The sequence below is a fragment of the Elgaria multicarinata genome, chromosome 3 (genome assembly GCF_023053635.1).
Source record: "Elgaria multicarinata webbii isolate HBS135686 ecotype San Diego chromosome 3, rElgMul1.1.pri, whole genome shotgun sequence".
Lineage (NCBI taxonomy): Eukaryota > Metazoa > Chordata > Lepidosauria > Squamata > Anguidae > Elgaria > Elgaria multicarinata.
The window spans coordinates 41,015,279-41,036,848 of record NC_086173.1 but is presented as its reverse complement, the minus strand read 5'-3'; the positions used below and the strand labels follow the sequence as shown (position 1 = coordinate 41,036,848).

Genomic DNA, 21,570 nt, shown 5'->3' with positions numbered 1-21,570 from the left:
AAACTGTACATTATAGAGATCCTAAGGCTATCTATGCCCCAAATCCCATGAACTAACTGCAACACTGCCCCTTTCCTGTAACTTCCAGATGAGGTTACAATATTCCCACACTCTTCACCTTTGCAACCTGTTTCTTCACCTGCTCCTCGCTCTGGCCCAGATAACAGTGGTGGTGGTGGGGAGGAGGAGGAGGTGGTGGCAATGTCTATTCACTTTCCAGCCCCCTGAAAATGCTATAGAGAGTCAAGAGACCTTCCTGAATGAGATAAACTGGGGAGGGGGGAGCGGCACACAGTGGAGAAATGACACACAGATGTTTGTTTATTGCCCCTCCTATAACTCTTTATATTATGTTACATCAATGTAGTTCTGAGGAATTTCAAACTATTATTTTGCTAATCTGGATAAAAATTTCGATGATGAAATGATAAACAATATACATAAACAGGCATTTTCAAACACTTAATGGTGTGACCAGGTTCGTTTAGGCAGAACACTACGAGCTGTTGGTTTTGTGTATTATATTTTATATCTGACAGCTAATTGCTTGACATAATGTTTCAGCACCTATGGATAGCTGGGAATCAATGTAATAGTTTTACAGCATAATCCTATACATGTCTACTCAGAGGTAAGACCCACTAACTTCAATGGGACATCTATAATATTATTTATTTATTTATTTATTTATCGCATTTATATCCCGACTTTTTTCCTCCAAGGAACCCAAGGCGGCGTACATAAACCTCCTCCGCTCCATTTTATCCTCACAACAACCACCCTGTGAGGTAGGTTGGGCTGAGAGTCTGTGACTGGCCCAAAGTCACCCAGTAAGCTTCCATGGTTGAGTGGGGACTACAACCCAGATCTCCTGACTCCCAGTCCAACACTTTAGCCACTACACCACACTGGCTCTCATATACAATATAATAATATATTTTATAGGTCCTGAAGAATATTTAATGTAATATTAATTGTTTTTCTATTTGAATTTAGTTTTCTATTCAAAAATAGGTACACCTACCTGTCCAGCACTTGGATCTGTTTCTCCTATTATCATATTCATTGTTGTACTTTTACCAGCTCCATTGGGTCCAAGCAGACCTAAAACTTCTCCTAAAACAAACAAACGCATACAATTCCATTTTAGTGAGGATAGTAGTACACAATAACATACCAAACAAAGAAAAGAAATGTTGGTATTATGATCGACCTGGCTAGTTTTGTATATTTTTTTATCAGATTCTTCAGTAATCACCTGGGTTCTTTTTTAATCTTACTAGGATTAGACTTCAAAGTCAAAGTCTCAACAAATGAAAATAAGTAGATTCAACTTGGAGGCTGATTCGGAACTTCCTAAAAGGCCAATCAGGGCTCCTCAGTACCACCCCAGTTCACTTCTGATTCAGTTCCAAATCTGAAGTGGGCTTGCTGTTGAAGTGCGAGGCTGACTAGGACCCCATAGAACTCCCCTCCCCTCCTGCTTCCCCCCTCTCCTCCCATTCACCACCAGAACCTGGAGAGCTGCTGCCCTCCCAACTCACCTGAAGCCTCTTCATGCACTGGTAACCCACCTGTCCTTCAGAAGAGTCACTCTCATTTGAAATGGTAGTGGCTATTTTATTTATTTATTTATTGCATTTTTATACCACCCAATAGCCGAAGCTCCCTGGGCGGTTCACAAAAAGTAAAACTATTCAAGGTATAAAACAAACAGTATCCAATCATGATTACTGCTTTTTAATTATATATTGTTTTAACTTGGATCATGGTTTAATTTGTTTTTAACTGTGCATATTTATTGTTTTATACCGTATGCTTTCATCTGTCTGCCGCTCTGAGATCTTAATGATTATTATTATTATTATTATTTATTTATATAGCACCATCAATGTACATGGTGCTGTACAGAGTAAAACTGTAAATAGCAAGACTCTGCCGCATAGGCTTACAATGATATAGGGCGGGATATAAATGTTTTAAATAAATAAATATAAAATACAATATAAAAGCATATTCAAAGAGGGGGGGGAATCAAAAACCCCAGAACAAACCCAAGCCCTGTAGCATGTCTAAAGTCTCTCTGAATCTCATCCACTGTATGATGCTGCTCCACATGCAAAATAAGGAAGGATGCATGCATCTGTATTATCACTGGGGCTCACAGTTCCTATCAAGAGGTGTGCAAATCCAACTTAGCACCTTTCAGCAAAAATCTGCTTTCCCCATTCAACATTGTATGACCTGGCTCTTAGAGCTTCATCCCATGTACCCGTTTCCCTCTAATTACCCCATAGTGTAAAGCTGTTGTTGTTGTTGTTAGCTAAATCACACCCCGGGCAGCAGCGCTCCTAAGATCCTTTGCATACCAGGAAAAGGGTTTAAGGGAGAGAAATGTAAAAAATCATAAAAAATCAATGGATGACCCAATCTGATTCAAATGTGGTATGCTGAAAGCCCTCCTTAATATCTATTACTCTGCCAATTTTGATGTCTTTATCTTTAAAACTTAAGCAGATGTAAGCATTTATTTAATTTATAGTTTAAACATATCAAATAATCCTCCTGCACCCCCAGTGGCCGCTCGGAGAAGAACAAAAGATTCACTCTTAAAGGGGTAGTAAAATAAGACGCTTCTTTTGGCTAAGAAGCACCATTAAAGCAGGATGCATGGAAGTACTTCACAGAAAAGCAGATTATAAACTGGAAAACTTCAGAGTCCTTTGCACACAATTCGCAGTGATTGCACAGTATAAACGCTGGTGAGATGAAGCTATATCTCAGCTTGACTAAACATTGTGGGTGTAGAGAAGGGGAGATCTCTTTCACATAACATGTGATACAGGGGGAAGATTAAATTTTAATTGCTACCTTAAAAGTAGGCATGTGCTCCGCTCCGATTAGGAGCGTAAAAGCAGTAGCGGATTGGCCTGCTTCGCCTTACCCAGAGGCGGAGTAGAAGTGGACCGCGTACCCCTAGAAGCAAGGCGAAGAGAAGCGCCCATTTTTCGGAGCTCCTCTTTCAGGCGGAGCGCTCCGGTCGCCATCTTGAAACATTTCGCCCATAGGATTGCATTGCGGGAAATAATCGCGGATAACTAGGTTCTTTTTGAAGCTATCATTCTGGAAATTCTTGTGCACAGAGAGTCGTGGATGGGGGTCATTTTGAGACTACTCTCAGCTCTCTGCATCGTGCGGGTCGCGTGCTAGAATTTTTTAAAAATCGGGTCAACAGCGCGGCTCAAACGGTGATTTTCGGCTTTTCACCCATAGGATTGCATTGCGGAAAAGAATCGGGGATAACTGGGGGGGGGTTAAGCTATCGTTCTGAAAATTCTTGTGCACAGAGAGTCGTGGATGGGGGTCATTTTGAGACTACTCTCAGCTCTCTGCATCCTGTGGTTCACGTGCAATATTTTTTAAAAAAATCGGGTACATTTACAATACAAACGATAGAGTAAACCGGCTGCGGCGCGGCGGGGTTTATTTGAAGCGATGACAGGCACATTCAACTCCCAATCCTGATGAGAATTGATCGCATCCTCCAATCCCAGCGTTGGAGGGGGGGGACTAAGGCAGAGTCATCCTGAGATCTTTGAGCTCTCAGCGTCTTGTGGGTTTAGCTTTCGTTGGGAGAGGTCTACTTAGCTAGCTGCTGGCTGCTGTGTACTTGGAGATAGATTAGGATTTTAGCTTGGCGCGTGTGTTTGTCTGCTTCTTTCTGACTTTTAGCTTAGTTTGCCCTGTGTTTTTCACTTACTTTGATTTAATATAAACTTTATTTTTAAATTTTGGAGTGTGTGTTTGGTTCCCCCTTCTCTCTATTAAAGCCTGACTGCTTTTGTGAAATCTTTCTTTTGAAAGCATACACACACTTCTTGTCCCATTTCCCTACATATAGTATATTCTTATACATATTATTATATTCTTATACATGGACACATGGATAAGCTATCATGGTGCCGAGTTTGAGGTTTCTAACTTGCAAATTGATGGAGCTATTGAAAGGGGTGTGACTTAGGGTTATGGGTGGTGCGTTAGAGGTTAGAGCCGCGCCAAAAATCAGGGGATGATGGGACTGCTTTGAGTCTGGGCGTCCATGTGGACACATGGATAAGCTGTCCTGGTGCCGAGTTTGAGGTTTCTAACATGCAAATTGACGCTATCCCAAGGGGTGTGAATGGGGTGCCCGATTTTCAAAAATTCGCCAAAAATCAGGGGATGATGGGATTGCCTTGAAACTTGGCGTGCGTGTGTATACGTCCATGAGGTGTCATGGTGCCAAATGTGAGGTTTCTAACTTGAACAGAAAAAAAGTTGTATACTTTTTTAGCTTTCAATGCAACCCTATGGGGGGGAAAAACGGAGCTCTGATCCGGATCCGGAGCTCCGAGCAGAGCGGAAGTGGGCGTAGCGTGGGCGGGGCGTAGCGGGCCACTCCGAAAATGGCGGATCTGTAAATGAAGCGGAGCGGGGGGTCCGTGCACACCCCTACTTAAAAGCACCTCTCACATCATTGCACCCTCTTTTGATCATGCTGTATTTTAATCAACAACTACATTCTACTTAGATTCCTCCAGTTCTGCTGTCTTATTATTTTCTGCTTCTGTTATGCCTTGGATTCTACTGACAGTGCTCCAATTATCTTCAGTCAAGAAAAGATAATTTTGTAATACTAGTCACAAAGTTTGCACACACCCTCTTGCTGAGCTCATACAACATTTTCTCCATTTGAAATTTTATTTTATTTTATTGCTTTTCTCAATGAGCACTCCAGCAAAAAAAGAAAGGAAAAAAACAATAATTTTGAAACATTAAAAATATATTATATCTTGCAGTCTAGGAAGAGAAATAAGAAATTATAACAAGCAACTCTTACCCCAGTTACTAATTTATTATGGAATAAATGTAAGGAAGCTTTAAGTCCAGCAAAGTTGAATAAATTGAGGGCAAACAGAGCACAGGTAAACTATTCACTTACAAAAAATATAGCTCAATTTAAAGATGTCCCTTTCCTGGAACAAACATGTTTTCTTCCTATTTATGATTGTTTTGTTTGCCTTTTTGCACCAGTGCTCCAGTACAGTATTTTTCTTTTCAAATGTCACACTATCTTTAAATGCAGAAGAAAGGAATTGTTCCCTTGGGTTTTTCCCCCCTACATGACCCACAATATAGCTTATGCTGCAGTCCTATATCCACTTACTTGAGAACAAACTCCACTGAACACAATGGGACTTACTTCTGAGTAGACATGTAGTGCATTGTTAAAATGGCTTCCCTTCTTATTTCAGCCCCTTGAAGTTCAAAGAAAACCAGTGTATTCAACAATAGGTCAAACATTCCCGAAAATAAGTGCAGAGCAAAAGTATTTTTTCTGGTCAAATTTTTACACAATAACAGTAAGCATATTGGCCATCTAACCTTTTTTAACACAAAAAGAGACTGTTCTGGTAGCCACTTTTTTCCTTTCCTTGTTCTTCTTGCAACAAAAACTGGAACAAGACTTGCCACTTCTGTATTCTTTGCGCAGGTTGTAGGCAATGATAACTGGTTTCTAAGTTGGGAGTGAAAAAATATTTATTTATTCATTTTTTAAAAAAAAGTCTTATTTGCAGCACAACAGTAGCAACAAGTGACAAACAGAGTAAAAAAAAAAAGATCAGGAATCATATAATTAAACTAGGGTAACCATATGAAAAGAAGGACAGGGCTCCTGTATCTTTCACAGTTGCATAGAAAAGGAACTTTCAGAAGGTGTCATTTGTATATATGGAGAACCTGGTGAAATTCCCTCTTCATCACAACAGTTAAAGCTGCACGAGCTATACTAGAGTGACCAGATTTAAAAGAGGGCAGGGCTCCTGCAGCTTTACCTGTTGTGATGAAGAGGGAATTTCACCAGGTTCCCCGTATATACAAATGACACCTGCTGAAATTCCCTTTTCTATACAACTATTAAAGATACAGTAGCCCTGTCCTCCTTTTCATATGGTCACCCTAATTAAACAAATGAATAGAAAGTAACCATTACCACCTCCCTTAATATAGGCAAAGGGAAATACAAAAAACAAAACAAAAATGGGGGAGAACCACAAGAAGGGGGGAAGGATTAACATTTTCCTTTCAAAATCATAATCTTTTCTTTACTGCCTAAATGCTGAAGCTTTGGGGGCAGTTCACAAAAAATACATATAATACATTAAAATAATAATAATAATAATAATAATAATAATAATAATAATAATAATAATATAAAATCTCCAAAATATAATATTTAAAACAATTTTAGCAGCTAAAACATTTACAATAAGATACTGGACCTGATAGAAACAACTAACATAAATGCCCTATCATATGCTGGTAAATACATGGGAATCTAGAGGTACTGTAGGTATGCTTACTCTTTGCTCTGGATGCCACTGTCTCTTGCACACCTACAGCTCTGCTTATCTTGGTGACCCTACATGTAGAGCAAGTTACTTTCTGAAAATGCTGCCTTGGAGGTCTGTGAATCTCTTCCTCCTCAGGTTTCTTCTGCCCTTTATAAGCAAGTACCTGGGCAGAGTCAGAGGTATCAGCACTAGGACCTTATGAGTTTTTATACCTCTACAGTGGTATGCAGGATTTCATTATATCTCATAAGCAAATCACTGAAATAAACACCAGAGCAAGTTCTAATAACTTGTAAAATAAGAAAAACACAATGATTGTGCTTCACCTCTTCCTGATTTGCACAGGCCAGAGCACTTTGAGCTCTTGTCCTTTCATCTAGAACATCTCTATCATCATCTTCCTTGGGTGCTTCAGGATTCTGGCGGCTGCGCTTTGTCTGTGGGGAGATTCTAAATATCAAAGACATCACAAAGAGTTTGAAAGTACTGCAGAACCAAGGAATAAATGTTTTTTTTTTAATTAGGCAGTCAATGGACAGGTTCATAATAATATAGGATCTGACCTAATTCAGAAAAATCCTGCGCTTGCAGAATTCCAGTATCTGCTTTTATGAAAACATGCCCTCCAAATCACACAAACTTACTTTTGTGATTAGGCAGAATTTTCTGTATAAATAATAGGGAAAGATTTGCATATTTCTAATTGCACTATTATTAACCAGTACCATTATCTGTACATAAAGTCAGCCGCTGTAGGGATTCCAAGCCCTCCTGCTGATGCGAGGCAATGAAGATGTCTGCTGTGTAATCCATAAAGCTTTATTCAACAAATATTCACATCTGAAGGGAATGTGAATGCCAGGAGCTACCCTCTAAGCCTAATTTGGCTAACAAAGCTAGGCAGTTGCAACAGGCACTACAGTCCAACAGGCATCTTAGCTCAGGGAGGGATTTTTGGGAGAAGCCTCTAATGAACCCTAAGGACCACCTTCCGCCTCCTCTCAATTCTGCCCACAAGATCCTGCAGTGGACTCTGGAATCAGTCAACTGCAAAGTCCCCTCCCCCTCACATAGAGGCTGAGTTCTCTGGCGTGTGGGAGGGAAATGGTCTCTGAGCCACCTGGATTCTCTACACTAAGTGCATGGGAAGATCCATCCTTGACTCCAGAAGAGTGTTGGAGATCTTCTCCCCTGCTTTCTAGGTTGGCTGATAAATTCCTGTTGCTTCTTCTGCTTCTTTGTCTGATTGACCCCCAAAACCCCTTGCCCTACACTATGGAGAACAGGCTTTATCCTGACAGCCACTAAAGTTGGGGTGTATGTGTGATGGAATATTCTGCAAGTGTGATGTTAATATGACTCATACTTTATGCAAAGTTTGTTAAAACATGTAGGACGGATATGTGAAAAAGACTGGCATTCAATTTCCTTCCCCCAACATAGTAATTTAAAAACAAAAAATAGGCTGACATTTTCTTTCAGAGCTGTGCCCAAAGAATGAGGTTGCATTATATCAAAGAAATAATCCACTATCTAAAATTAGCAATTTAAGAACTATGAGGTCATTTGTAAATTCTTGGCTTTCTTCTTTCTTAAAAACTGTGAAACACTTCTCATTTACCTTATGGACAAACCACTCAAATGTATCAACCACTGCAAGCCCTAGTAAAATGAAGAGCAATACCAAATGTGATTCCTAAGATATGGGAGTATAAATAGGAAAACTAGCAATTAAACAAAAATAGAACACATGAATATCAAAGTGCTATATGTGTTTGTAAGATGTTATTTCATAAGAACAACAAGAACATTTTTGCATTACTCTGATTGTCCGCCTGAGTATATATACGAACCTAAAGACAGGATCTCTTCTCAAAACCGGCCTGCCATATTTCATTACCAGATAGCGAAGTAAGAAAATTAAAATTACACTGTGGACATAAGGCTACATAAAAACAGAAACAGAATGTATATTCAGCAAGTATACATATTTATAATCAATTTAATTTAATATATTCACATCTGTGCTTGGTTAAATTTCTCTATAGTCAAGGAACGGATGTAATTTTGTGGCAGTGTTAGTCATATGCATATATAGATGGCTTCATTCCATTCATAACCTCAGGTACGCATCCTATAGGTTTTCCATTGATTTCAACAGGGCACCCAGCTGCTCTCCTCATCCTTGTAACCTCCCTGTTTTCCATTCTATTGGCACAACCATTTTATGGCATTATACTATCCCTCCAAAGGATCAAACTAGCCTAGTTTCAGATCGATAGGACAAAGTTTCCCCCTTTTTTTTTTTTTTGGCAATAGGAAACTCACACCATGAGAAACCCCTCACAGCACCAGTCACCTGTTGGAAGGCAGAAGGCTGGGAGCAGCATTAAGATTGGCCCCATTCAGACAACACACTAAACCATGCTGCTTAACCACAAAATGGTTAATGGAATGCATGGTTTAGCGTGTTGTCTGAACGGGGCCATTGAGTCTAGGGCAGGATCTACACTACTGCTTTGAAGCACTTTATAACAGTTTTGACAACTGTTGGGGCCCAAGACACACTCCATATACCATTTTCAAAACTGTTATAAAGCACTTTAAAGGAGTAGTGTAGGGCCTAAGGTGCTTCTCCCACAGCTCCTAATTGGCATGATTATGTTGACTGAAGCCTAGAGACTTCTGCTCCCCAGCCCCTAAATTCCTGCTGAACCCATGGAGCTTGGGTCCCAAGAACTGTGACTAGAGTTCCACTAGTGGAATGGGTCTTTCCTCCATCCTCCTTCCTACTGCAGTGAACGGCAGTGCAGCAGACTGCAGGTAAAAGTGGAGTGGGAACAGCAAAAACCATGCTTGGTCTCTCTTGGATCTAAGCCAAGCCATGGTTCTCTGCATTATTGAAATAAATTGGAAACTGGCACATCCACATAAAGGTAGGATGTTAATCAGGGTATTAATATATTTCATTGGCTTCTCCTTTTCTTTTCTCACAACAAGCTTATGAAGCTAGCTAGTATTTCAGTAGCTTAGTTGAGAGAGGATGAACAATAATGGCATGGACAAAGAAATTCCAGAAATGAACTGGTTTTACACCGCTGATTCCCATTTTTCACAACAGAAGGGAACTTCCATCACAAAAGGGTATAGGCAAGAAATTATATTGATCAGCATGGAATTTGTTCTATGATGACTATAGGCTTATTGCCTGGATACAAAACTCAATTTTGCAATGGCTGAGTGGTGAGAGATGAGTTTTTAAAGGAGCATGGGACATGTATTCCCAATAAAACACAATGTGAAACCCGCTGACTGCAAAAAGTTGATAGTACATGTATCACCAGTCATATTATTTGAGCTACTTCAGAAGTAACTGTTGATAGCAACATTATCCCTGTTTTGTTAAAAGATCTCCCACTCTCTCGCTCTCTTATAAATATTTATTTATTTATTTATTACATTTTTATACCGCCCAATAGCCGAAGCTCTCTCATAAGAATGATGTATTCATTTCTCACCAAAAAGGAAGAAGTCCAGAGCTGAATCTGCCATGTAGCTCCAAGTTCCTCGTAGTAATCCCAATATCTTACTAGCTATAAGAGAAATAATGTAATGTAAGGTTATTCCTCTAATACTGAACATAGTTACTGTCTGTGCTGATCAGTACAAATATAAAATGGGGCCACCCAAAATTACGTCAGTGGGTTTTGCACATTCTGGAGACTCTTCAGATATGCAGTATTAGTCTGCAAATTAAAAGAAAACCCCTTCTTAAAAAATGCCCCAGTAAGGATCGTTGTGCTTCCAAGATCTACATAAGTTTGTGTGTAACATGTTTTGGGAGGAAATGTAACAGTGGATCCTGGATGAATTACCAAATGAGCTTCAAGAGGCTAAAAACTTCTAGTCTTTCACTAGATGGGGAGATTTCAGAAGGAAAGGTAGGGAAAGAACACTTGCTAAACCATCCCCTCCCCCTCACACATGCAGATTTACACTAAGCAGGATATGACACTTTGAAAGCAGTTTGAAAACTGTATCTGGCGTGTGTATTGGGCCCCAACAGTTGTCACTACTGTTATAAACTGTTTTAAAGCAGCAGTGTAGATCCTGCCCATGTATAATAATAAAGGACTTAGGTTTATGCCTGGCAGCCAATTCCAAACTAGGGCCTGTTTTAGTGTTTATGCCACAGTGGGGGTGATTTCAGGAGGATGGTAAAAAACAAAACAAAACAAAAACCTCATGTAAGGGCTTGGAGACTTTTTGTCCCCCCACCCCACCCCTGTTTGTCTTATCTAAAAATGAATATGAAGGTATTCTTGCATTGGGAATCTGGTGTCCTTTTGGCACCATGTTTAGAACCTCAAAAACTTCAGTATCTGCGCTGCTTCCCATATCCTTATATTCACTTCAGAGCCAATATTAACATTATTGTTGCAGAGTAAAGGAAACACCCTCCTCCCCAAAAGGAAATTCCTAATCCTCCAGGGAACAAGGCCAAGGACACTCACAACACTTTGGATAAGTGAATTGTATATAGCCCTCAGGTTTGCTGAACCAAAGTGTGGGAAACTTCCCAACCCGAAGCCTCTAGTTTTACACAAAGGTTATTACATTATCAGCTAGCTCTTCCTTCTAGCCGGTCTTTCCTTGACTGCTTTAGTGTTTGCTTATTTGTTGTTTCAACCATCAAGGTCATATCAACTTTACAGATACAATACAGGTAAGCACACAAAAACTCTACAATGCAAAGAAGTAAAATACAAAAAGATACTAAAAAGATTTGCATTAGATGGTGCCTGCAAATATGTAAAAGTTGATTTTAATACAAAGAGTTAAACAAACACCTTACAGACTGCTTTATTTAGGGTGACCATATGAAAAGGAGGACAGGGCTCCTGTATCTTTTACAGTTGTATTGAAAAGGAAATTTCACCAGATGACATTTGTATATATGGGGAACCTGGGGAAATTTCCTCTTCATCACAACAGTTATAGTATAGCTCCTGCACCTTTTACTGTTGTGATGAAGAGGGAATTTCTCCAGGTGCTGTATGCATACAAATGACACCTGCTGAAATTCCCTTTTCTATGCAACTGTTAAAGATACAGGAGCCCTGTCCTCCTTTTCATGTGGTCACCCTACTTTATTTATTTATTAAATTTATATACCACCCCATAGCTGAAGCTCTTTGGGCGGTTTAGTGAGGCCAAAAGCTTTCCCCTACTCAGTATAAATTGTTGTTGTTTATTCGTTCAGTCGTTTCCGACTCTTCGTGACTTCATGGACCAGCCCACGCCAGAGCTTTCTGTCGGCTGTGGCCACCCCTAGCTCCCCCAAGGTCAAGTCTGTACCCTCCAGAATATCATCCATCCATCTTGCCCTTGGTCGGCCCCTCTTCCTTTTGCCTTCCACTTTCCCTAGCATCAGCCTCTTCTCCAGGGTATCCTGTCTTCTCATTATGTGGCCAAAGTACTTCAGTTTTGCCTTTAATACCATTCCCTCAAGTGAGCAGTCTGGCTTTATTTCCTGGAGTATGGACTGGTTTGATCTTCTTGCAGTCCAAGGCACTCTCAGAATTTTCCTCCAGCACCACAGTTCAAAAGCGTCTATCTTCCTTCGCTCAGCTTTCCTTATGGTCCAGCTCTCGCAGCCATAGGTTACTACGGGGAATACCATTGCTTTAACTATGCGGACTTTTGTTGTCAGTGTGGTGTCTCTGCTCTTAACTATTTTATCAAGATTTGTCATTGCTCTCCTCCCAAGAAGTAAACGTCTTCTGATTTCCTGGCTGCAGTCAGCGTCTGCAGTAATCTTTGCGCCCAGAAATACAAAGTCTGTCACTGCCTCCACGTTTTCTCCCTCTATTTGCCAGTTATCAATCAAGCTAGTTGCCATAATCTTGGTTTTTTTGAGGTTTAACTGCAACCCGGCTTTTGCACTTTCTTCTTTCACCTTTGTCATAAGGCTCCTCAGCTCCTCCTCGCTTTCAGCCATCAAAGTGGTGTCATCTGCATATCTGAGATTGTTAATGTTTCTTCCTGCCATTTTAACTCCAGCTTTGGATTCGTCAAGCCCAGCACGTCGCATGATGTGTTCTGCATACAAGTTGAATAGGTAAGGTGAGAGTATACAACCCTGCTGTACTCCTTTCCCAATCTTAAACCAGTCCGTTGTTCCGTGGTCTGTTCTTACCGTTGCTACTTGTTCGTTATACAGATTCCTCAGGAGGCAGACAAGATGACTTGGTATCCCCATACCACCAAGAACTTGCCACAGTTTGTTATGATCCACACAGTCAAAGGCTTTAGAGTGGTCAATAAAACAGAAATAGATGTTTTTCTGGAACTCCCTGGCTTTCTCCATTATCCAGCGGATATTGGCAATTTGGTCTCTAGTTCCTCTGCCTTTTCTAAACCCAGCTTGTACATCTGGCAATTCTTGCTCCATGAATTGCTGGAGTCTACCTTGCAGGATCTTGAGCATTACCTTGCTGGCATGTGAAATAAGTGCCACTGTCCGATAGTTTGAACATTCTTTAGTGTTTACAAACTCTTAAAATAATCCACCCATGCACTTCTGCATATTGATGAAACATTACCAAAAGGGAAACTTGATACAAGTGTACAATCACATTGTACAGATAGGACTTCAATGTAAAAGACTGCTTGTTGGTTGGGGTGCTGCTTAGGGCTATCATTTTGCAACTCTGGAAGAAAATTTTAATCAATATGGTTTGATAGATTTAATTATTTATTATTATATTATAATATTTCATGAAGATTTGTACAATTTACTTAGATTTTAATTAAGTCAATATTGCACTATTTTTAGTAGTATCTATGTAATTTTCTACATGTAGAAAAAACATTTTATCCTGGGATTTCCCAAACAAGGAACCCACTTTTTCTTATGAAAAATCTAGCAACCTTCAGCACATCAGTGTCATTCATCGAAATCTACAGAGTGAAGGACAGAAAGAGTATGGCCCAAATTCTTCAACCCTGTGCTAGCTCCAGGAATTAATAAAGATAAAACAGACTTCACATGGCAATTAAGTTGGAACATTGAGAAAGTGTACCAAAATAGTTGTGAGGGCCCAAGCTACAGCTTGCTCCACCACAAAAATGTAGTTCCATAGAAACTGGCTGTAACTTGCACTTTTACTTACCACTGAGAAAGAAATTAAAAAGTTTATAATTGGATATGTAGGAATAAAAACATCCAGCACGTAATCGATATAATTTTCATCAGGTGAACGTGTGAACGATCTGATAATGAAGATAATCAAGAACACCTATAATGAAACAAGAGAATATCTTAATGTTTATCATATTTAAATTCCACTCATTTCCCCCCTTTTCCAAGGAGAGTCTGAAGCAAGTATTCAGAATAATTTTAGTATACAATTTTTTACACACACACACATACACACACACACACTGTTCCTGCTTCTTTTTGCTGAATATTTTATTATTTATTATTATTATATTTATTTATTTATTATGTACAGAGAGAGAGAGAGAAGCTCACCGTTCATGCTTCTTTGTGATGAATATGTTGTTTTTCTTATTATTATTACATTTATATCCAGCCTTTTTTCCCCTCTTGCAAGGAAACCAAGGCAGTTTATATGGTCCTCTCCCTCTCCATTTTATCCTCACAACAACCCTGTGAGGCAGGTTAGGCTAAGAGGTAGTGATTGGTCCAAAGTCACCCAGTGAGCTTTATGGCCAAGTAGGGTCTAGAACTCGGATCCAACACTCAAACCTCTACACAACATTGGCCGCATTTAATTGAATTTTGTAATATTTCACAAGGAAACATCCCTTCCTTCATGTATAAAGCAATGTTTCTTTGATGTAAATTTTTAACTACAGGTATTCAGACATAACAGATCATGAATATAAAAAAACAAATCAGTGGCCTGGTAATATACTTACCAAGATGAACCAAAATGACCAAAAACTGCTTGTATATGATTTTTTGCGAAATATGAAGGCAATTATGTATAGGAATAAGACAAGTGATATGCTGTAGCCAAACAGAAATGACACCTGTTAGAAAGAAGGCACCATATTAACAGTAAGCTGATGTTTAGAGAAAAGGTATACTATTCACTTTAAGTGGCACATATGTATAATGTTTTGCACTAACAACTGTACTCATATCAATATTATGCAAGTAATATAATATCAGAAATACCTGTATTTTAATAGCCATGCCTGAGAGCAAGGGCAATCTGGGAACTGACAGAGCAAGTATACTTATTGAGCGAATCTGAGCTGAGCTAAACAGTCGTGGGATCACTTCAACACATATACTACAAGCAGGTGCATATGTGGCAGAGCCCTGTCCCCTGCTCTGATTCTTCCAGACCAGAGATAAACCATCCGCAACAACCATAGTACCAAGCTACTTTATTTCTTCTAAGAAAGAACAGCTCAGCCAGGTCACTACTGTAGTGTGTCCTAGCTCTGAAGCAGCAGCAGAGAAAGTTCAGCCGGATAGGAATGTTGAGAAAATCTTCCCGCGTCTGCAAGGGCAGAGGGCACCCCTGCATCTGGCCCTCACAGGCCCAGGCAGGCAGGCATGGTGCTGGAATGCCCCTACACCTGAGTATTTGAAAGCCCCCAAGAGGACTTGGGTGTGGGTTTGCCCTCGTTGCATTAACAGCAATTGCTTAAGACTGTAATGTTCTTTATTATGTGTTCTATTATTGCACACTGCCTTGGTATGGCTTCTGCTCTTAAACGTGCCCAAGAAATATTATAAATAAGATTTTTTTTAAAAAAATAAATAAGAAGCAGCAGCACCTTACGAGGCGGAGGGAGTAGCAGCGGCAGTGGCAGCAGGACGAGGCCAGCAGCCCTACCAGGGAAGGTACGTGGCTGCGTCCATTCCCCACCCTCAGTTGCTTGGTTTTTGCTGCCCCAGTGGCTGGGCCAGCAGCCCGGCATCCTCCCCCTCAGCAACCTCTGATAATGCAAAACCCAGATTGCTTCTCCTGCACAAGCCCCCTAGTCGGCTTTGGACTGTGCTTGTGTCGTATTGCTATCCTGGGGATAAGCACACGTCAGGAGGTTCCCACCATCCGTATCTCTTTTTTCTTTTTTAATGTAAAATGTCTTGTTTTCTGTGAGCTCAGCTTAAATATTTTCCAGACAATAAAATCTTTGCCTGTTCTTCTGTTAAAGGATCATGCTTTGGTAGTATGCCTGTTATATTTTTTTCAAAAGGTTGCTGGTGGCTTTCTTTAATACGCTCTGATAGTCTTAATGTGTGGTAATTAGGTTCCAAATTCTGACACATTTGGGAGAGATAAAAAGCTGCGTTTTATTTTTGTTTTTAATTTGACAAGTATTTTTGTAACTTTTCAACATTTAGGGTGACCATATGAAAAGGAGGACAGGGCTCCTGTATCTTTAACAGTTGTATTGAAAAGGAAATTTCAGTAGATGTCATTTGTATATATGGGGAATCTAGTGAAATTTCCTCTTCATCCCAGCAGTTAAAGCTGCAGGTGCCCTGCCCTCTTTTAAATCTGGTCACTCTAGTATAGCTCCTGCAGCTTTAACTGTTGTGATGAAGAGGAAATTTCACCCTGGTTCTCCATATATACAAATTACACCTGCTGAAATTCCCTTCTCTAGGCAACTGTTAAAGATACAGGAGCCCTGTCCTCCTTTTCATATGGTCACCCTAAACATGATACTGTTTTTAATAGCCACCACCACTAAAACGGGAGTAACTGCTGCAGCTGCTGTGGTTGTGTTAATTGTGTAGGCTGGGGAATGCCTGTGAAAGGCACTTAAAGGAGTAGGGAAGCTCAAACAGCACAATGGGGCAAAGTTTTTCTTAAAAGTGTATATAATTGCATTTTTAAAAAAAGAAACAAAAGCAATGTTATAATACGCGTAACTGCTATGCAGAAAATGGAAGAGGGCATTATTCAAGCTTGTGATACACTGCTTCTGATTTTCCAAAAGCACCAAGCTAATTAGAAAACAAATGGCTATATAATATTTCTGGCTTTGCTTAGGAATCAAATTTTATTAAGGGTTTGGCCAGGGTGGTTTAGTTTTTGTTTTGTTTTTCCCCCCAAGAGTATAATGTGACACAAGCCAGCAAGGCAAAAATTGTTAAAAGAATAACATGGGATCTCTTCCTTGTAAAACTTGTACAGTATGTGGTGACTCTTTCAAAATACAGCTTTTTTGTACATGGTTTAGAGATAAATATTGAACATAAAACCACCAGACCAATAGACTATAAATAATTCTGTAGGAACTTAACTTGTAAGAAATCACTGTAGTTGCTTTTAAACAATTTCAAAATACATTTTGGGGTTGTTCTGTTCTGAAAGTTAAATTTGCATTTCTAAAATGGTGACTTATTCTGCAAGAGATCTTAGTAACTTCTTGAGTGTGGTAGATCTTGGAAGATCTTTGCTTGTAATGTTATCCTGTAGCTAGGGTGTTTGGCAGAGATGTTCAAAAATGAACATATTTTAGAACATATTTTAGTTAGAGAAATCATTTCCTTACTTCAAGAATCCTGCTGATTTAACTGTACAGCAACGAGGATGATCAGGGGTCTGGAAAAAAAGCCCTATGAGGAGAGACTGAAAGAACTGTTTAGCCTTGAGAAGAGAAGGCTGAAGGGAGATATGATAACACTCTTCAAGGACTTGAAAGGTTGTCACACAGAGGAGGGCCAGGATCTCTTCTCAATCATCCCAGAATGCAGGACACAGAATAATGGGCTCAAGTTACAGGAAGCCAGATTTCTGGCTGGACATCAGGAAAAACTTCCTGACTATTAGAGCAGTACGACAATGGAACCTGTTACTTAGGGAGGTCGTGGGCCCTCCCATACTAGAGACCTTCAAGAGGCAGCTGAACAGCCATCTGTCAGGTATGCTATAAGGTGGATTCCTGCACTGAACAGGGGGTTGGACTTGATGACCTTAGAGGTCCCTTCCAATTCTTACTATTCTATGGTTCTAATTTTAGTACTGTTTGAACCACTTAAGTCTTACTTACTTTCTCTTAATTTCAGAATAGCAGGGCATCTGTCATTCTTTTCTGCCTATTTTCTTTGATCAATTATCATTTTTTCAAAGGATGTGATCTCTCCGTTAAACGTAGACGTGCAGTATCTGGCAAAAGCCATGCTCTCCTCTGCTGTTCTGGTGTGCCCTGACACAGAGCCCTCAGCTATTCTAGCCTGTGCTACTGCAGACTCCTCAAACTATTTCAACTACTCTTGCAGATTCCCTAACTTTTCTGGCCTGCCCTATCACAGACCCTGTGACTATTCTTGCCTGCCCTAAGAAAAGTGTTGGTTTCAATGTGTTGTTTATATTTTGAATCTTTCAAGTATTTAAAAATGCAAGCTGTATAGATCTACTATCAAGGTGCTTTCCATATGGCAAATATGGACTTGCTTGGTGTTGAAATCTGCACCAGATGAGTGAAAATACACCTGATCTTTGAACCACAACAAACCTGTTTCAATAGCTACTGGATTGTCTTCTACCTTTTACAGTGTGGGTTCTCTGCTGCAAAAAATGTTAAATGCAAAAATAAATAAATAAATACATTTTTAAAAATTTCCCGGTTTTGAGGATTCAGAATATGGCAACCCTACTCTTACATAAAAGGAAGAGTCACCATTTCCTACAAAATGGTGGCTCGGAGAGGGAGCAGTAACTCAGGGCAGTGAGCAGGGTCAGGTAGTTGGTGAGGCTTTGCCATGCAGCGCACGAGGTGGGGTGAGGTAAGTTCACCCACCCCTATAATGCCTGATTAGATATGGGGACACAGTGAGCCAGTTTACTGCAGGGTCTGGTCCTTGAATAGTGTATCTGTTGTGTAGCTTGTTGTTGCTGCTGAGTAGCTGTTTTAGATTAGGGAGGTTTCTACAAGCAAGGACAGGAATTCTACCACTCAAGGACGGTGAAAGGGAGATTAAGATAGATGCTTTTGAACTGTGGTGTTGGAGGGAAATTCTGAGTCCAATTCTTCTTGGACTGCAAGAAGATCAAACCAGTCCATACTCCAGGAAATAAAGCCAGACTGCTCACTTGAGGGAATGGTATTAAAGGCAAAACTGAAGTACTTTGGCCACATAATGAGAAGACAGGATACCCTGGAGAAGAGGCTGATGCTAGGGAAAGTGGAAGGCAAAAGGAAGAGGGGCCGACCAAGGGCAAGATGGATGGATGATATTCTGGAGGTGACGGACTTGACCTTGGGGGAGCTAGGGGTGGCGACAGCCGACAGAAAGCTCTGGCGTGGGCTGGTCCATGAAGTCACGAAGAGTCGGAAGCGACTGAATGAATAAACAACAACAACAATAGTTTATGTTTGTAATTGAAGACTGTAAATTGTAAAAGCTGTTCCAAGACACATTTTCAAAGTTATATAAATAATCATACTTACCAAACAGAAAATCAGACTGGCATCAGTATTAGGTTTCCTAATAGTTTTTTTTAGGTACCATGGACAAAATAGTAAAACAAGCAGAATGAAGTTCAGGGGCATATCCACCAGAGCTAGTCCACACCAATATGCAGAAGGAAAGAGTCCTGAGACCCGTAGCTGCGAGTGAGTTTTTTTCTAGCAAAGAAAATGACAAAAGATTGTTATATCCTTCAGTGTCTCTTCTGACAGGTATGGGCCAAGGTATCAGAGCTGAACACAGCACTGTTTTTGTTCTTGTTGTTATCTCTTCATACTCCCTGGCAGGATCTACACTACTGCTTTAAAACTGTTTATAACAGTAGTGACAACTGTTGGGGCCCAGGACACACTCCGTATACAGTTTTCAAACCGTTTTCAATGTGTCGTATCCTGCTTGGTGTAGGTCTGGCCCCTGTGCAATTTTCAAATTCTTTACTTTGCAATACTATACATATGTTAACCGTAAAATCCATTTCAAATTATTTTCTTAAAAGTTGCTTAAAGTTTATCAGTCATGAGTTCTGGCTGTAGGAGACCTGATGCCCATTTGGGACTAATTCCACTTCCACTATGGACATATCATGGAGAATCCTCATAGGGCTCATTAGAGTTCTGCCTTCCCTTCTACCCCTGCTATGTGTTCAATGCCTTTTGAGTCGTTAGAGGAAATGGGATTTTAGCCTGCTAACTGCAGGGTCTCTTGCAGACTGGGACACCTCTTGCTAGGCCAAAGATCCAGCCACAGAAGAGGCAACTTCCTTATCATTGCAGAAGACTCCAGCTTGCCATGGCTGTGGTGGCTGACCCACCATACAACAGAATGTGGGGAACGCGCCTCTCCAGCTGAAACTAAAATCTTCTTTCAGAGCAGGGATGTGGAAGACAGAGCAGCCAACAGGAGGCAGGCATCCTGAGGAGCCTGAAGTGCAACAGTTGTGGCAAAAACAGCTAACAGTAAGGTGGGATCCTGGCATGGCAGCAGCAGCAGAAGCATTTCCCCCTGGAAGGGACAGCAGTCTAAGGGGTGTGGGCTGAAGTGAGCCTCCCCACCTGCTATGGACTGAACAGCAGGCTGAGTAAGGGGGCTCAGGCCTCAGTTTCCTTTGTGCGCTTTTCTTTTACTGCAGCAGAAGAGGCTGCTCTTTGTCCTTGGCCTGCCAAGGAAACTACCGCCTGGGCCGCTCAGTGGGATGCCAACATGTGTGTCACCTGACACTACCTGCCATCCCAATTCTAGGTTTACTCCTGCCCCTGTGCAGCCCTGGCAAGCAGTGTCTATGGAATTGGCTAAAACCTGTATTTGGTTTCCTTCCTTGAGATTGGCAGGGTCCAGATGTTTCCTTCCAAGGGGGTGTTTATACGATGCCGCATTAGTGATGTGATACCCAAATCCCCACATTTGCACTCCTGTGGGGTTGTCCCCATGGCAAGGAGCAAGCACAGGGTCTGCGAGAAGCTTCCCCCGCCCTGTGTGACACCCCTTACCCAGGTAGGCCACCCCAAATATCCTTTTGGCATCATGTGAAAGAATAGCTATTTATTTCCCTAGGCCTTTTAAATTTTGTTATAACTTTTAAGTAAGTTTTATTCTCTTATGTTTGATTATCTGATCATGTTTAAATCTTAAATGCAACATATTTTCATACAAGTTTGATGCCCCCATTCCAATTGAAACCAGATATCTAGCTATTGTAAAGGAATATTTTTTTACCTTGTAGTCATGAATGTGTCTCATTGCAAAGTGTGGCACAAAAGCAGGGAATAAAGTAACAGCCCAAAATATGAATACTTCAGAAAAATAAAACCACACAGATTGAAAGTTATGTCCCTGGGGAGTGAATCAGAAAAATAAAGTTTATAATCACTTTGGCAACATTATAATGAGATTTTATAATGAGATTTTATTACAACGGATCCTCCAAGCTATCAATGCCCTGTTAGAAACCAAAGCCATTAAGTCGGTCTTATGGCATAGCTCTTTTGTGGATCTTACTCATTATACTTCATAGTCCCCAAGTAGAAATGGGGCTGGAGGACAATTCTGAATATGAAGCAGGTGGATCACTTCATACAGAAATGCAAGTTACATACAGAGACTCTAAAAACTCACTATGAAGAGTGTCTAAGCTGGGGACATTCCCTCAGTCTCTCAGAAGCTTATTGGCATATTCCAATGTGCTTGACTCAAAAATATATTAGATTTTACTATCCAGGGCACACTAGCAATAAAGAGAGTCCTGCTTCATTCTTCAGGGGCTTCACAATGATGATGGTAGCCTCAGTAGCCCATCTAAGAAGACTGACTGTCCATGTACCTTGATGACTCACTTATTCATTTACCTTCTCCAACAAGGATGCGAGGATGTTATTATCAGGGGTCCCTTGTAAATTTCTAGAAAAGTCATCTTAGATCAAGTCAACACCTGAATCACCTGAGGCCAATGTCAGGCACTTCAACAGGTACCTCAAGAAATAGTGGAAATCCCCCACAAGATCATCCAGATGGTCCTGTCAGAAATCAGAACTGGCTCACCTGCAGGGAACCATGGTATGCTGCATAGACTGTGTTCTATGGGTTGGGGCCACCCCCAGACCCTTACAGTGGCTTCTCTTCTCTATCAGAGGAAGATAGGAGAACAGCACTACATCAAGAATTCCATCACATCATGGATATCCCTAGCATCAGGGGAGAGGGCAACCTACT

General features: G+C 40.6%; 1 protein-coding gene across 2 annotated transcripts in view; it reads right to left on the bottom strand.

Annotated features, from left to right (window-relative positions):
- The window catches only part of LOC134394519 (ABC-type organic anion transporter ABCA8-like), a 110,533-nt gene that overhangs the window by 53,255 nt on the left and 35,708 nt on the right, over positions 1 to 21,570 (bottom strand). For both annotated transcript variants that reach the window (XM_063120050.1, XM_063120049.1), the window contains exons 23-31: positions 20,578 to 20,694; positions 18,846 to 19,022; positions 14,343 to 14,456; positions 13,571 to 13,696; positions 9,914 to 9,988; positions 8,249 to 8,340; positions 6,722 to 6,845; positions 5,425 to 5,557; positions 1,025 to 1,116 (exon numbers count right to left, since the gene is read on the bottom strand). In XM_063120050.1, the coding sequence (XP_062976120.1) occupies positions 1,025 to 1,116; positions 5,425 to 5,557; positions 6,722 to 6,845; positions 8,249 to 8,340; positions 9,914 to 9,988; positions 13,571 to 13,696; positions 14,343 to 14,456; positions 18,846 to 19,022; positions 20,578 to 20,694 (1,050 nt within the window). The remainder of the gene's footprint in view (positions 1 to 1,024; positions 1,117 to 5,424; positions 5,558 to 6,721; positions 6,846 to 8,248; positions 8,341 to 9,913; positions 9,989 to 13,570; positions 13,697 to 14,342; positions 14,457 to 18,845; positions 19,023 to 20,577; positions 20,695 to 21,570) is intronic.